This window comes from Sciurus carolinensis, chromosome X, assembly GCF_902686445.1.
Source record: "Sciurus carolinensis chromosome X, mSciCar1.2, whole genome shotgun sequence".
Classification (NCBI taxonomy): domain Eukaryota; kingdom Metazoa; phylum Chordata; class Mammalia; order Rodentia; family Sciuridae; genus Sciurus; species Sciurus carolinensis.
Genome location: NC_062232.1, coordinates 130,920,923 through 130,938,199, shown reverse-complemented (window position 1 = coordinate 130,938,199; position 17,277 = coordinate 130,920,923). Strand labels below are relative to the sequence as shown.

Here is a 17,277-nt window from a genome sequence, read left to right as displayed (position 1 = left end):
CTCAATCTCCAGGAAACCAGTGTCATGTTGTCATCAACCCTATGAAAATGCCCACATGGCAAGAAACTGATGTCTCCAGCCAAAAGCTAGTGAGGATATGAGGTCTGATTACAGCCTCATGGGTGAGCTTGGAAAGATATTTCCTCAAGTTGAGCATGGACACAAAGTGATTGCAGCCTTGTGAGATAGTCCTGATCCAACTAAACTGTGAGACTGTGCTTGCTGTTTTAAGATATTAAAGTTTGAGGTAATTTTTAATGTAGCAGTAGTTTATAAACATAGATATTGGTACCTGGAAGTGAGGTGCTTCCAGAAAATAACTACAAATATGAGAGAACCTGGACTGGTGGAGTACAATAACAGACTGTTATTAAAAATCTGGATTTTGAGGACAGTACCACTGAAGGTTCAGAATGAAGTGTGGAACATGTCATTGGTAATGAGAAAGAATTCTTGTGGAATGGAAGAAAGCACCTTCAATAACATGGAAAGTATGGATTGTGTATGATGAACTGGCTGATCTAGCTAATGAGTTAACTGCTAAGAGCAAGTTAGACATTTGTATCTTAAACTGGCAAAATGTAAAGATGAATAATAAAATTCATGCTAGTTAAATTGTCACATTTTCTTTACTATCTTTAGCTTACAGATGAATAAGGAAGTGCTAAAAGGAAAAAGAATAACTGGTCACCTTATCATCTTTTTTCCTTCTATGTCATCAATTTTAGGGAAATAACAGGAATAAGAAAGGAAATGATAAGGGTCTTTGGTTATTTGTGTGCCAGGATGCCATTGTCTTCTTTCTGGTTCAAATAGAAAGTAGCCTCTTGGGACTGCCACTGATGTAACATACCTATCTTACACTCACTTTATTTACAGCTGCTAAGGTTGGGGATAACTTTTGATGCAGCAATAAATTATACAGCAGCCATATTGTTTTTACCCTTGAACAAGCACAAAATGCCAATTTTTAGCTTATATACATTCTCCCCATCTGTTGGCTTAACTTATGGGCATAGGGCAGTGACCAAGTTTGCAGGTCCTCTAACTCCTTCTGGATCCTTAAACTTTTCCAAACCATAAGAAAGGTGTGTGTTTACCTCTTTGATGAAGTAGGTTAACATATTCAGATTACCCCAGCGTCTAAGTTGGAAGCTTGGAGGTTATGGGACTAAAGCAGAATTTAGCCCATCTCATGGGCTCCAGCATGTTCCTGCAGACTGCCAGTGTGTACTTGTTTTCTTAAACGTCACCTCATCTTCCCTTCCTATCTGTCCTATGGACTTTAGGCCCTATCACTAAGATAGAGAGAAGGGTCAAATGTTCCCCAAAGAGGTACTTTTTATCTTTCTTCCATCTTAGGTCTGTTCCAGATGACTGTGGCCCTGCAGCCTCTCTGAATAACTCTGTCCCTTTGTACCTGCTTCAGATACCCCACTGTGTTCCATGAGGAGCCATACCCCTCCTCATGACTAAACATGAAGTCTGGTTAGCCAGCAGGACACTGCATGTGTGAGCCTACCATTCTGTCTATAGAAGTATATTTCCTGTCACTCTTACTGGATCAGTCCATGTACTGATTCCTCTTATCCTGCAGTACAAATCCTAATAAGGCTTCTTTCAGATGGTTTTATTTTGTCTATTTATGGTCTCTATCTCAAGTAGAGAAGGCTGAGATGATGGCACTACTGAAAGAGGCCAGCAGGCCAGGCAAGGAAAATTGAGAAGAGTTAGCAACCAGAGTGGTGGGGAGTGGTAAGGAGCAACAGATAACTATGGGAGCTGCTAGCTCTGGCTGCTGGAAGAGTTCCATAGAGCTCCCAATAGCTGCCAGCTCCATTTGCTAAGAGAGCAGCAGGGAGAGCTGCTAACACAAAGGGAGCTAAATTTTACCTATTTGTGATTTCTATACTAATTGAGCAAAAGAACCCTCAGACGAATGGTGACAGCATCAGACACAGAAGCAACAGCCTCAATAGACTGTTAAAACAATTCTCTCAATTCTGTAAGGTCAAATTCCTATGGTGAATCTCATTATATATATATATATATATATATATATATATATATATATATATATATACACACACACACATTATATATATATATATACACACATTATATACACACACACACACACACACACACCCTACTTGGCTCTGTTTTCTGATAGAATCCTGATCTTTTTTTGAATTTTTGCTAGTTCTTCCATGGAAAACTTTTTAAGAATAATTTATAAGCGTCCTTTATAAGTTAATAATCAATCTAATATCTGTCATATAGGTTGTAAAATTGATTTAATCTGTCATTAATCTTTTATGTTTTTGCATTGTTTTGCTGCATGAAAGATTTACATTTTTATCATAAATGTATCCAGCATATTCATTATGGCTTTATATTTTATGATATGCTGTGATATGGCTCTTTATTGTCCCCCTGAAAGCTCTTATTTTGAAAGCATGGTCACCAGTACAATCAGAAACAGAGTTGGGAATTCCAAGCAATGATTAGAGCTCTGACCTTGTTAGTGGATTAATCCATTTGTTGGATTAATCAATTGATAGTTCAATGGACTCTAGGGAGATGGATCCTTGTTTAATGGGACATGCTCTGAAAGGGTTTATCTAATCTCTGACCTGTACCTACCCCCCCCTTCCTCTCTCCTCCTCCTGGCTGCCATAAGCTGAGCAGCTTTGTTCCACCTTGACCTTGTGCCATGATGCTCTGCCTCACCTCAGGTCTAAAGCCATGGAGTCAGCTGACCACGGACTGAGACCTCTGAAACTGCAAGCTCAAAATAAGCTTTTCCTACTCTAGGTTGTTCTTATCTGGTATTTTGGTCACGTTGATGAAAATTTGACTAACACAACATGTTTAGAATATATCTGTACCAAGATTATAAAATTATCCATTCATATTTTATTCTGAAATATATTTTAGTCCTGAGTCCATATGGAATTTTTTTGCAGTACTGGGATCAAACCCAGAATCTCATGCATACCAGCCAAGTACTATATGCCCCCAGCCCCATATGATATGAAAGGCCATATTTATCATGTATCATGTATTAAAGCCCCATATCTACACTATTATAAGATGTAGCAAATACCATGTAGCAAACAAAATGTCTTAGAATTCTTCAAGCCTAAGAGGGTATAACTACAGTAAGAATGGGTTTCAATATGCACCCAGATGTGCATGCATGGACAGAAAATAATGTCTGGGTGTTTAGCTGTTGAATAGAGGCTGGGGGAGGGTCAAATGCAGTTAATGATATAATAAAGAGTGGTAGAATTCTGTCTGGAACTCCATTGACTTAAAGGGAAGACGCTGGCAACCTTCTTCTTAAAGACTCTTGTACTCTGAATGCTGAGGCCCAATTCCATGGCTACTCTGGATCCCTTGATGTTCAGTTAAGTTTCAGGTAAATGACTTCCCACCAGACATGATTAAGCTGTATCAACCAATAAATGAATGTATCACTTATGAATGTCTTTAGTAATAGAAATACAATAGATCAAATCGGGGTTTATTATAGTAAAAATGAGGATGAGTCAGAATGATCAAGAGAAGATGAAGGATATGAAGTCAGAGAAGTAACTAGGATCATAATCTGACCTACAATTAATGAGATCTCTTTGGCTTCTCTGGAGAACAGAATGGAGGGAGACAAAGACAAAGGGATGATGGTGGGTAGCAATGGAGGTAGTATTAAGTGGCAGGATTCTGGATATATTTTATAGATAAATCTGACAGGATTTTTTCTGGTAGGTAAGGTGTGGAAGTGCAAGAAAGAGTCGATGATGCCACAAGCACTGGCTCAAACAGCTGAAAAGTTTCCATTAATTAAGTAGGGGAGCAGGTGTAGACATCTGACCTGATGCAGCATAGTAAGGTTTGTTTTGCCCTGGTGTTTGGAGTGGGTATACATTTTGCTTTATACCACTGACCATGTTCAGGATTCATCCACACAAGTCAGTGAATTATCTTTGTGTTTGAAAGGTGAGAAGCTTTTTTCAATAAGAACTAAACCACTGCTTTCTAACTTTTCAGAAAAGCAGCTGTGGACTGAACTAAGGATAAAGAAATCTCCCTTTAGCAGAGTAAGAGTCCATGGAGTCCCAGAAGCTGCTGAGCATTGTATTTCTGTTGTGTTCACTGACTTACTTCTCATTGGTGACAGTAGCTTCCTCTCCTTCACCATTATCCGCCATTGGAATACAAGAAAAAGCAGGACCGAAACCACGCTCAAGGGGTGTGTTTGCTGTTAGGATGAATGTTCCTATCTTCATAAGCCATAAGATTCATGTTGCAGGTCAGGAAAAACTGATTTCATGTTTTGAGATAATGTTCACAAGAAACTATACTGCTTCAGTTACCTACTTTCTACCAAGCCCTTTGTTCACAGATGGGCAGACAAAACCATAGGTGCTAACCTTCCATGGAATTTAACATGCTCTCAAAGAACATGGGGATAATTAAAGTTGGGCAGCAGTAAGGGAAGATTTGACAAGGAGATTAAATCTAAAATAAACAAGCAATGGTCCACTGATCTTCCTAAGGGCTCCGAAAGCCATGCTTCCAACATGCACACTGGAGCTCCAGTTCTGGAAAGGGTTGTGGTGGTGAGTGGTGAACCTTCTCAACTACATGTGAAGCCAGTTTTGTTTTCCCCTACCTCTTTCCTTAGGGTTAAATAATAATATCCTCCCTCCTCCTTGCAGTTGCCCTGACCCCTTCCTCTGCTTCTACTGCTGGTGGGCTTCTCTTTTCTCTCCTTGAGATACTAATTCCACCAAGCCTCCTGAAATACTCCAGAACTCCCAGACATACTCTAGGAAACAACACTTTAGTGAAGATTTTCATTTCCTTGTGATCAGTTTATGCTCTTCTTTCACAAACATTCCTTCAGATATCTAGGGTAGCGATTATTGTTCCTATTTGACCTATAAGGATGCAAAAATATCCATCTGAGGATACCTCTTTAAAATAATGTATACTCCTGAACATCTTAGAGGCAGCACAGCAAAATATATAAGACATATTCTGAGTAACTGTAGGAACATATCTGGGGCAAGTGTTTGGGCTCAAACTGAGATCCAAATCTAAACCCCATCATTTACTTGACCTCTCCTCAATGAATGCCTGTGCTTTTTCTACAGGAGACCAGAGGTCTTGGCTGACTGACTTCTGGGATTACCTGTGGGACCTCATCACGAGCTCCATACCTCCAGCAGCCATTTTTGCTTTTCTAATCACCATAGCACTAATGGGGACCCTCTGTTGTCTCACGTAAGCTACTGTAGGAATGAGGAGAGGGGAGAACTTTAGGGGTGGAGTACAGAAACACTTAGGTTCCCTAACAACTGCACATATGTAATTAAGGGAGAGTATTAAGGAAGAAGATGGGGAACAAAACTTACTTAACTCCTAATTTCTTTCCCCTTGGCTAAGGAACCATATATAATTAGTTGTTTTCTCAGCTGCCTAAAAATTTACCAAAATACTTATCTATATAAATCATTTTAACCCAAGGAGATTCCTGAGGAAAAATAAATAAACTAAATTTTATTAATTCAGTCAGTATTTACCAAGAGATGACCACTTGCCTATGTCTGTCTCTGTCTTGGTTGCTAGAAAGAGAAATAAGACATTTAAATAATTGCAGATTGGTGAGTCAGTGCTATGGTAGAAGACAGTCTAAATGGGAGGGACCTATAAAAGTGATCAAAGGTACAAAAGAGACCAATTTGCAAGAAGAAATGGAAGGAAATACTGAAAAAAATGTGGGGTCCTGCAGGGTCCAGAAGGGGCAAAATTGCTTCTAAATTCACTGATTAGAAGTCAGCTAAGCTTTTGAAAGAAGCTTATTGCCAAAGAAATAACAAACTGGAGCTAAATGAGACAGTTGTAAACAGGATTTAGACCTTCAACCTTCCACGAGGACACCAACTTTGAAGGCACCTAAGGAAGACATGTTCTTGAACATTTGCTATCGATAAAACCAGAGATAATAATAATGGACTGGAAGCTCCTAACAGAGGGGGACAATGAGTTAGTAGGATCTTTGCCTAATCAAGGTTTACCCTATAGGATTCCAGTATAGGGCAGTGACTACCATGTGTCTCCAATTATTCCTCTTTTCAAATGGGAACGTTTATGATGGTTATGTGCTTCCTGCTCCATCATTGTTATGGGTGTTTAGGTCAGGGACAGATAACTTGTTTTTAGTTCATAGATCACTTTATCAAGCAGAGCCACTCCCATACTTGAATGAAGTTTCATTCAGATACTCTGAACTTCAAACTGGACACAGTGATGAATGGGATTTTAGTCTTGGGGAAAGGGTATGCCATTGGTCAGATATTCTAGAAGCAGACAGGGGTATAGGAGTTTGATGTTCAAGGTGTGGGGCCTTACAAGCCCCACAAATCCTTGGTTGACCCCCTCAGAGTTCTCCCACATTAGCCTGAAATGAGTGGGACCCTGTAACTCCCACTTTGATTAAGGGAAAATGTGGGTAGAGTATCTCCATGTGCACTACACAGTGATAGTGGTCTATGTATGAAAGGAAAAGTATGACAGGTATCAGGTGATCGGAAAGATAGACTGACAGACTGCTCGTATGCTTACCAATACTGTTCCTTTTTCCCAAGAAAAAGATGTGAAAGAAAATGAAACCATCACAGAAATGAAGAAGCACAAAAGAGAAGACACTGATGAAAAACATAATGTGATATGGAAAGCAGGATTTAAAAAGCAAGCAGTACCAAATAGAGATAAAGAATTGAGTGAAAGACTAGGAAAATAATTTCTTTGATGAAAGGAACCAGAATAATCCAACAGAAAAAATACTTTAAATGTTTTAAATGTTGCAGAAATAAACAAAGACTCTCAGTAATACTCCTTGATTTTTAATGCATTTCACAGTAAGGATTGCAAATAATCCTTTACACTCATCAATATACCACTAGCTCATTACCTGAGACAATCATCATGGAAGCCTGGTTAATCTTCTAGAAGTAAAGGACTACTGGCATTAAGAAGAATACAAACATATACGTAAAAGGAATTTTTAGTACAGTTTATAATATTGAAGAAATGAACACAAATGTCCATTATTCTAGGGATGGCTAAAGAAACCATTATGCATTTGTACTCTGAGTACTATATAGTCACAAAGTGTTGATGTAGAAGGATAACTATGTGCCCGCATTTATGGAAAACATTATAATAGAGAATACACAGTTTAATCCAATTTATAATTAAAACTAAATGTACAATTCTTGATCAAAGTATTAGACAATTTATCTCCATGTGATAGTGAATAGATTATTTTAATTGGTATTTTTATTTTTATTCTTTTATCTGTACTTTCCAATCTTTCTGTAACTGTATTGTTTGATTAGTAGTTTTTAAATTATACTTTTAAATGAAAGAAGAAAAGCTATCTGACCATACTTCTCTATCACTACCTCCAAACCCCACTGTGTTAGAAACACACTCTTACTCTTTTTTCAAGTCATCAAGGCCCTTAATCTGTATGAAAGAATTTGATTCATGTTAAAAGAATAAGTTATCTAAAAATTCAGCCTTGGAAAAATTACATAGTAACTCCATGCAGCCCAGGAGAGTGCACTTGGTTCAGCGTTCACCATTTCATCTTTTCTCAGTATTCTTATAGGTGAACCAGTCCACTGAAGAACTGGAAGACTCATTAGGGCAAGTGTGGTATTTTCCTTGCCAGATTTCAAGACAGTGGAGAAAGTGCTGTTGGCTTAAAATGAAGTTAAAATTAAATCGTCTCCCATCTTAAATTGTCTTTTCCTTCATTTTGTTTCAGAAGATAGAATAGTCTTATTACTGTTTTCATTATAAAAGTAGTATTTATTGCAAATTTAAGCATTTTTCTTTGCTCCAAGAATTCTAAGAACCTTTTGATAGGATAATATAAATCTCTGCAAGACAGTAAATGAAGCGCGATTTCCAAACTAATTTGAATGTGGAATTTTTTTAATGTAGTGAATCTGACATGTCATTTAATCACCTCCCATATAATAATTATTTAAGGGGCTGCGGTGTGGCTTAGTTGTAGACTACTTGCCTGGCATGTGTGAGGCCCTGGGTTCTATCCCTAGTACTGCAAAACAAAAAAATTAAAGTGTTTCTATGTAGTCACTCTTATAAATGAAAGTAATAGTTCAAAAATCAATTTGCTTTTCCCTCTTGCTGTTCTGGGTTTGAAGTCATTTATTCCCAGGACACTTATTGAACATGTACTGTGAGCATGGCACTGTTCTGCATAGGTAATGAAACACACAATAACCTGGTATGTTTGAGTGGCATGGCATGCATAAACTTTTTTATGTATGCCCTATTCGAGTGCAATGGAGAGTAGAACTTTGTGGGTCACTGAAATGATTTGAGCTTCTCAGGGGGGTGATAGGGTAGCCAAAAGGAGGTTTAGAACAGAGTAAGGATGCAATTTTTCACATGTTTTAAAAGGGTCATGTTAGCTGCCGTGTTAAGAATATAAGGGGGCAAGGACAAGAAGTTAAGGTGGGAAAAAGCAGAGCAGCAGGAGAGGGCCTACTATGGTAAAGTAAAGGAAACTCAGGACTAAGCATTAGAAGTCCAAATTCACTGTTTGCTTACTGAATTCTGTTTGGAAAAATCTATCCATTGGTGAGAGTATGGTGTTTTTAGTCCCCTAATGTTGTATTGCTGTTTATTTCTCCCTCAATTCTAGTAATCTTTGATTTAATATTTAATATAAATATATAAATTTAGGTGATCTGATGTTGGGTGCATATATTTTTACAATTATTATATCATCTTTATTAATCGACCCCTTTATCATTATATAAAGACATTAATAAAAAAGATATTGATTGTCTTTTGCAACAGCTTTTGACTTGAAGTCTATTTTATTAGATGTAAGCATAGCCACACCTACTCTCTTTTGGTTACCATTTGCATGGAGTATGCTGAGAATAGATCTTTTTTTATTAGAGTAAAACAGTTATACATGGCAGTTGGGTTAATCCTGACAAAATCATACATACATGGTATTCAATTTCATTTCACAATCCCCCCTTTTCTTTCCATCCTCCCTTCCCTCCTCCATTCTCCTTCCTCTACTTTGCTAGACTTACTTTCACTCATCTATTTATTTTTGATTGGTTCTCTCTATTTACATGTACAGGTGAAATTCCCTGTGGTATATTTATATATGCACATAACATAATTTTTTAAAATAATTTGTTCTTCATTGCCTCCCCTTTTCAATGTTTCCACTCTACTTCTAGATCTCCTTCTATTCCACTGATCTTCCTTCTGTCTTTATGATATCCTGTTCTTCCTTCCTCCTTTATTTTACTATAGCTTCCACATATGAGAGAAAACATTCAACGTTTGAGTTTCTGAGTCTGACTTCTTTCACTTAACATGATAGTCTCCTGTTCCATCTATTTACCAGCAAATGCCATAATTTCATTCTTCTTTATGGTTGAGTAGAACTCCATGGTATATATATGTGACAATTTCTTAAATCATTCATCTATAGACAGGCATCTGAGTTGATTCCTTAATTTAGCTATTTTGAATTGTACTGCTTCAAATATGCTTTGATAGATATGAAAGTAGCTAGTCCTGCTTTCTATTTTGGACTACCTTTGCATGTTATATTTTTGGATCCTTTTACCTTCAGCCTGTGGGCAACTTTGCCTATGAGATTCATGTCTTCCAAACAGTATATTATTTGGATCTTTTTAAAAATCCATTCTGCTAATCTATATCTTTTCATTGTGGAGTTGAGACCATTTATATTCAGTGCCATTGTGGCTATTTGTAGTTCCCTGCCATGTTGGTTTCTTTGCTACATGTAATTGTGTCTTGGTTTCCATTTAGTTGATTACTCTTTTAATAATCTTCATCTATTTGGGAGCTCTGGGTTTTTTTTTTTTTTTTTTGGTTCCTCTGTGTGTACTTTATCTTTGAGTATTCTTTGTAGTGCTGGCATGATGGTCATAAATACTTTTAGTTTATCCTTGTCATGGAAAGTTTTTATTTCCCCATTGATTTTGAAAAAGAGCTTTGCTGTATATAGCAATCTTGGTTGGCAATTGTTCTCTTTTAGAGACTGGAATATCTCATTACAGGCCTGCCTTGATTTGGAGGTCTGAGTTGAGAAGTCAAAAGTGAGCATTATTGGTTTGCCTCTAATGTGACCTGACATTTTTCTCTTGCAGCAGTTGATATTCTTTCCTTATTTTGTATGTTAGGCATTTTGATTATGATGCATTTTGGAGAGTTTCTCTTCTGATCTTACCTGTTTGGGGTCTTGTATGCCCTGTATGTGGATGTCTTATCTCTTTTTCATATGGGGAAAATTTTCTGTTACCATCTTATTGAAGATATTTTTTAAAGCTTTTAGACTGTATCTACATGTTCTCTTCTATCACAGTGACTCTCAAGTTTAGTCTCTTGATTTTGTCCCAGAATTCTTGTATATTCTGTTCATGTATCAGTTTTTCCCTTTGTTACATTCTATGTTCTCATTTTCATATATGCCATCTTCAAGGCCTGAAGTTCTATTTTCTATGCAATATAAAAAATTGGTGATGCTTTCAAGTGAATGTTTAATTTTATTGATTGTGTCTTTCATTTCTAGGATTTCTGATTAGTTTCTTTTCACCGAGTCTATTTCTTTATTGAAGTGGTCTTTCATCTCCTATATTTGCTCTCCTATTAATTCCTTAGATGATCTTCTTTTAGTTCATGAAAAGAAATGTTTGGGGGGTACTGGGGCTTGAACCCAAGGGCACTTAACCACTGAACCACATCCCCAGCTCTTTTTATTTTTTATTTTGAGACAGGATCTTACTAACTTGCTTAGGGCCTCACTATGTTGCTGAGGCTTTGAACTTGCAATCCTCCTGCCTCAGCTTCGAGAGTCACTGGAATTACAGGTGTGTGCCACCATGCCTGGAAGTTCATTGAGCATTTTAATAATTAGTTTTTCATAATCTTTCTCTGGAATTTCATCCACTTTCATATCTGTGGGATCTTTATTGGGGGATTGTGAATTTGGGGGGGTGATTTGTTTGCCTGTTTCTGCATGTTTTCAGAGGTCTTGGACTTGTGCATCAGTTGAGATGGATTCCATGTCCTCTTTTATTCACATGTCCTTTTGTGTATAGTTATCCTTTTTGTTCTCAGGCTTCTCTCTGTTTTTCATGTGTGAGTAGATGTCAAGAGGTGGTCCCTCTCTAGTTGTTCCTCCTTGGGGCCAGGTTGTTGGTTTGGGATTTTTCTCTCCCCTACTCCATGTGTTGAAGTATTGTTGAGGCTCCATGGGTCTAGATCATGTGTGGGGTGATATTTGCTGCTGCTTGACTGAGTTTTGAGTGTTGCTCAGCAGCAGATCTCTACTCTGTGAACTTGAAGTGTCCCAATCACTTTCCAGCCCCTCTAAGAGAAAGGGAGAGCCGAGAATATCAATAGTGTTAGCAAGAGATGTATAGCCTTAAAATCAATGTCTGGTGTCTACCTTGACATCTATAACACTAATTACCACCTGTAGAGGAATGGTAGGGTCAGCATTTAACATTAGCAGGTGCCCACTAGATCCACCACTGTATTCATAATCACAGCAACACAAATGGGCTGGGAATTACATAAACTAAGTAATTCTCTCAGAATTAAATTTCTTAAGTGAAGAGAAAACAGGGTATTAATGCAAGAGAAAGTGTGAAATATTTAAAAAGTGAACAGAGGAAAGGCAGGAGCTAGGTAGCAGATGATGGCTAGAAAGAAGGAGGGGAGGACTAAGGATAATTAAAAGTAATAAAATAACAAAAGAGAGGAAGAGGGAACAGGAAAATTTGACTATTAAGTGGGGTAAGAGAGTGAAGAAAGTATAAGAGGAACAAAAACCAAGGTATAAACAAGCAAGTGTAAGATAAAAACAGTTCAAACCCAAATATAATTTTACCCCACCAAAGTGAAACCAAGACTAAATAATAAACAGGTGAGGAAGAAAGCAATTAAATTGAAAGTAAAGTGATATGAATACATGTAGATATGTATTTGAACCTAACTGTCCAGTGAGAACACACACACAAACACACACACACACACACACACCCCTCACATGCATACACACAATCACACAGAATGGAAAAAGGTGAAAAATGAGATGAAAAACTTAAAAACTCTTTAAATCAAAAATTTAAAAAGTAAGAAAGACGGGGGATAGGGAAAGAGGTAATAACAATTAATGAGAAATAAAGAGCTCGTTTCTGCGGAGGTGATCCAAAGCATTGGCAGAAATGAATGTTCATTCTTTGTATTTCGTTTTTGGCTCTGTAATCCCTAGTCAAAGGCTGGGGGTTGTGAAGTCCAATGTCTTTGGGTTTCTCACCAAGCTTCCAGTCGTTGTGGCTAGGAGTCAAATCTGGTTGTAGTAGCTCTCAGTTTCCTGTCTCCCAGTATAGGATGGGATAGGCTAAGAGGTGCTGACAAGTAGCGTACTTCTTTAGTGAGGATGGAGCAGAGTTCTAAATTGGAACTTGCACAGTTGGGATTTAGTCATGGCTGATCTTTGGAACTCTGTCGGTGGGTATGTGAGATTGGATCCATATCCCCTGTTTCTGGGGAGATGCTGATCTCTACTAGACATCCGGGTCTCAGGGTGCTCCCATAAATTTCACTTTTAGGGTATGCAATCTCAATCTCCATAGGTCTTACATTCACCACTATGGATGTGAATTACCCAGGATCAGCTCTGGAGTGCAGACAAACCTGTCTGCTTACTGGCTTCTTTCTCTCTGCTCACATGGGGCACCAGCACCAGAGGGGACTGGTTCTCTCTCCTAGGTGTCTACAGCTTGTATCACCCTAGGCCCAGTTCTCTTTGTGCCTGTTGCAACCACACTGGACCAGGCATACTCTGGCAACAGGTGATTGGCAGCTCAGGCAATCTGTTGCTGTGTGGCCACTCAAAAGTGGTTCCCACAGCTCCCACAACTCTGATTCTTCCTGGACTCTCCACCTCTTAACTGCAATTTTAACCACTTTTAACACAACTCCCCCCACCATCTCTGGGTCAATTAAGCTCAGTCTCCCTCTCTGTTCTGCAGGTTCCCCCAAGCCAGTTTTATTTGCTCTGTGTTCCTCTCCCTCTCCCTCTCTGCCTGTGCTGCCCTGCCCTCAGCAGTGGGCTGGTGTGTCTCTAATATATTATTTCTTATATTATGTTCAAAGTTTCCAACTTTGTGAGTCTCTATGATTATTTTTGCTGTCCAGTATTGAATCTCAGTGAATTCCCTTAGTTACACAGCTCGCTGAGGAGCAGTCTTTCAGCTTTTTAAATCTGGAGCTGAAGAACTGTTGAGATGTGCACCCTTCCTCTAATCCACTCTCTTCCCTTTCCCCAGTGCCTCACAATTTTCAAGTTTTTTTGTTTTGTTTTGTTTTTGTTTGTTTTTGGCTACTGGCGTTTGAGTTCAGGGGCGTTCAACCACTGAGTCACATCCCCAGTGGTTTTGTATTTTATTTAGAGACAGGGTCTCACTGAGTTGCTTAGTGCCTCGGAATTGCTGAGGCTGGCTTTGAACTCATGATCCTCCTGCCTCAGCCTCCCAAGCCACTGGGATTACAGGTGTGCACCACCACGCCTAGCCTTAAGCTTCTTTTTGAACCATACAGAAAAGAGCACAGATCATAAATATACAGCTCAATTACAACAAAATGAACAAATCATTTTCCTTCTCCTCTGCATCACTAGACCCTCCCTCAACCCCCAATGTAACCCCTATTCTGTCGTCTAACTCCATAGGTTGGCCTGTTTTTAAGCTTTATAAAAGCTAAGCTGTACCTAAGTATTATTTGATGACTTTTTTTTTTTTTTTTTTTTTGCAGTGCTGGGGATTGAACCCAGGGCCTTGTGCTTATGAGGCAAGCACTTTACCAACTGAGCTATCTCCCCAGCCTGACTTTATTCTTTTTAGTGCATTATAGTTACTCATAATTGTGGGGTTCATTTTTGCATATTCATAAATGCCTATAACAGTTTTTTTCATTTCATTCTCCAGTAATCCATTTCCCTCCTCTCTTCCCTCCCCATGATCACCTTCTACTCTATTGGCGATTTTCTTTTTTTCGTGCATTGTGGTTTGATATTCATGCATAGAGGATGCTTGTAATTGTAGTTAGCCCATTTTAAGTTATTCTGTACAATGTCCTATTGCATGAAAAGAACTCCACCCTTTAGACTATCACCTGTAGAAGAACATTTGTATTGCTTCTGGGGTTTTTATCTATTCTAATTAAAGCTACTATCTTATAGTACATATGTGCAAGTTTCTCTAAGGAACATACCCTGTCATTGAATAAGTGGTCAAAGAGTAAGTGAACATACCATATTATGATATAATGCCAATTTCCCAAAGTCATCATACCAATTTACACTTCTACCAACAGATAATGAATGTTCCTATTATCCTATATCCTTCATAACAGGCAAGATAAGCAGCCTTTTAATTTTTTGACAACCTGGTGGATGAGACGTTAGATCCTTTTTTTTTTATTTCCATGATAACCAATGAGATTAAAGACGTTTTCGTGTGTTTATGGACATTTGTCTTTCTGGTCTATGGGATTTCTGCTTATGGCTTTTGCTTATTTTTCTAATTAGCAGTTTTGCTTATTTGATGTATATTCTGTATGCTAATATTTTATAGGACATACATGTGGAAAATCCTTTCTGGAAGCTTAAGAATTGTGTTTTCACTCTTGATATGATGTATTTCGATAAGTTGAAAGAGTTATTTTACTGTGGTGCTGTTTTGCGATCATTTCCTTTATGTTACTGTTTTCCGTGTCTAAGAAATCCTTTTCTACCCCAAAGTCATAAAGGATTTCTACTATACTGCCTTCTGAAAGTTTTGTAGTTTAGATTTTCACATTTAAATCATTAAGCTACTTGAAAATGACTTTCTCTATGGTATGAGGTAGAGTCCAATTTCATTTTTTCATATTATGGATAGACATAATTTTCCATTCATGAACTTTGAACTGAACTTCTGTGCCTAAAGGCAGTTCTAGGAATGGAGAAGAGCAAATAGTTGCCATAAATTCCAAGAAGCAATAAATTCCAAGGAGCTAAACCAGAATTTGAACAGTGACCACTTTGGACTGGAAGCTGACTGACCATAAAAAAGCATAGGAATGTTGAAAAAAGATAAGTGTGTGAGCACCCATCCTCTGAGTCAGCGGCCTTACCCTTTAGTACTTTTCCACTCTTGAGCTTTGCCTCAGCAAACACTTTTATCAACATTGATTTATCTCTTCATTACTAGCTCTTCTTTAATAGATTCCAATAGAATTTTATAATTGTCTCCATAAAATTCATATATATAGGTCATTTATTCCTAGATATTTGATAGTTTTAGATGTCATAATGAAGTGGTATTCTTTAAAGTTATATGTGTGTTGGTGCATTGAAATGCAATTGATTTATGAATAATGACTAGAGTCAGCAACCTTGGTAATAATGTTTATTAATTTTAATAAGATTTTACATAGATAATATATCATAGATAGTAAAAACTTTTTACTTTCTTCCCAATATTTATATTTCCTTTACATGTTTTCATTAGTGCATTATAGTTATACATAATAGTGTTCATTTGGACATTCATATAAATGCACATAATGTAATCTGATCTATTTAAATCCCAGTATTTCCCTTTTCCTGCTTTCCTCCCTTCCCCTGGCCCCCTTCTTTTATTGTTCTGCCTTCCATTTATTTATTGTCTTTTTAATTGGTGCATTTTAGTTATACAGAATCATGGGGTTCATTGTGATATATTCACACATATGCATGGCTCAGTTTGGTCAATTTCATTTTACAGTTCCTCCCTTTTCCCATCCTTCCTCCCTCTCCTTGGATTCCCTACCTCTATTCCACTGTTATTTCTCCTTCTCCTTCGTCTTTGGATTGAACATAGGGATGCTTTACCACTAAGCTACATTTCCAGTCCATTTGTTTTAACTTTTTTTTGTTTTTTGGGGGGGTGCTGGGGATCGAACCCAGGACCTTGTGCTTGCAAGGCAAGCACTCTACCGACTGAGCTATCTCCCCAGCCCCCTTAATTTTTATTTTGAGACAGGGTCTTGCTAAGTTGCTGAGGCCAATCTTGAAGTTGGGATTCTCCCGCCTTAGTCTCCCAAGTTGCTGGGATCACAAGTGTGCACTACCATCCCTGATTCCACTGTTTTTCCTTCTGTTTTCATGAGATCCCCTTTTAGGGTTGATATGCCAACATATTGGTGCAGGTACCAATTTCCTTAATAAGACTCCTAAAACTCAAGAAATAATACAGAATCAATAAGTGGGATGGCATCAAATCAAAAAAGCTTCCACACAACAGAGGAAACAAGAGTGTGAAAAAAAGCTACAGAATGGAAGAAATTATTTGGCTACTATTCTTCTGACAAGGGATTAACATCCAGAATGTATAAAGAAGTTCAAAGAAATTAACAAGCTGAGGGTGGTGGCACATGCCTATAATCGCAGTGGCTCTGGGGGCTGAGGCAGGAGGATGGAAGTTGAAAGCCAGCCTCAGCAACTTAGTGAGGCCCTGTCTCAAAAAATAAAAAGGGCTGGGAATGTAACTCAGTGGTTAAGTGTTCCTGGGTTCAATCAAGGGTATTCCCCTGCTCCCAAAAAATACATATGGGGGAAAAAGTGGCTATAGAGGCATCTTTGTCTTGTTCAAAATACTAAAGGAAATGCATTTGAGTTTTCTCCACTTAAATATATACAAATAGATTGACAAATGACTTAAAAATCAAGTTAAGGGTGGTCGTTTCTATACCTAGTTTATTAGTAGTTTTTTAAAAAAATAATGAGGTATTGAGTTACATTGAATATTTTTTACTTGATAATGACTTTTGCCATTAACATGGCAAATTGAATATGTATATTTATACACACACACACACATATGTATATAATTTTTTTCCTCAGAAAGTCTTCTACCAGTGTGACTGCTGTTTTAGTTTCTCCTAGGCTTTAGGATACAAAGGGATCCTCTTTTAAGATTCCCAAGGAATGTGTACTCCCTCTGCTTTGGTTGTTCCTTAAAAATTGTGTGGCATTCATATTTTACTTATCTTATTCACAAGATAAGTAAAACCGGTTTGCTCCTTAGGGTAACCAAGTCTTTCATCATCACTAAACAGCAATGTAAAAGACAGTGTTCCAGCAGC

At 37.8% G+C, this 17,277-nt stretch overlaps 2 protein-coding genes across 2 annotated transcripts in view; both read left to right on the top strand.

Moving 5' to 3' along the window:
* Positions 1-621, top strand: part of F8 (coagulation factor VIII) — a 103,748-nt gene extending 103,127 nt beyond the window's left edge. Inside the window, exon 26 of the mRNA XM_047535389.1 lies at positions 1-621. This exon is cut by the window's left edge and continues 1,260 nt beyond it. The gene's annotated coding sequence lies outside the window, so the exon portion shown is untranslated.
* A 3,492-nt stretch (positions 622-4,113) lies between these two features.
* Positions 4,114-7,701, top strand: Smim9 (small integral membrane protein 9). Its single transcript, XM_047535132.1, has 3 exons — positions 4,114-4,255; positions 5,163-5,292; positions 7,674-7,701. The coding sequence occupies exons 1-3, from the start codon at positions 4,114-4,116 to the stop codon at positions 7,699-7,701; spliced, it is 300 nt and encodes a 99-aa protein (XP_047391088.1).
* The last annotated feature ends 9,576 nt before the right edge of the window (positions 7,702-17,277 follow it).

Excerpts from the sequence above, each read along its gene's own strand:
- Smim9 (XM_047535132.1), top strand. The coding sequence starts at position 4,114 with ATGGAGTCCCAGAAGCTGCTGAGCATTGTATTTCTGTTGTGTTCACTG. Across the intron at positions 4,256-5,162 it reads ACCGAAACCACGCTCAAGGG|GAGACCAGAGGTCTTGGCTG; the intron begins GTGTGTTTGCTG and ends CTTTTTCTACAG. Across the intron at positions 5,293-7,673 it reads GGGACCCTCTGTTGTCTCAC|TATTCTTATAGGTGAACCAG; the intron begins GTAAGCTACTGT and ends ATCTTTTCTCAG.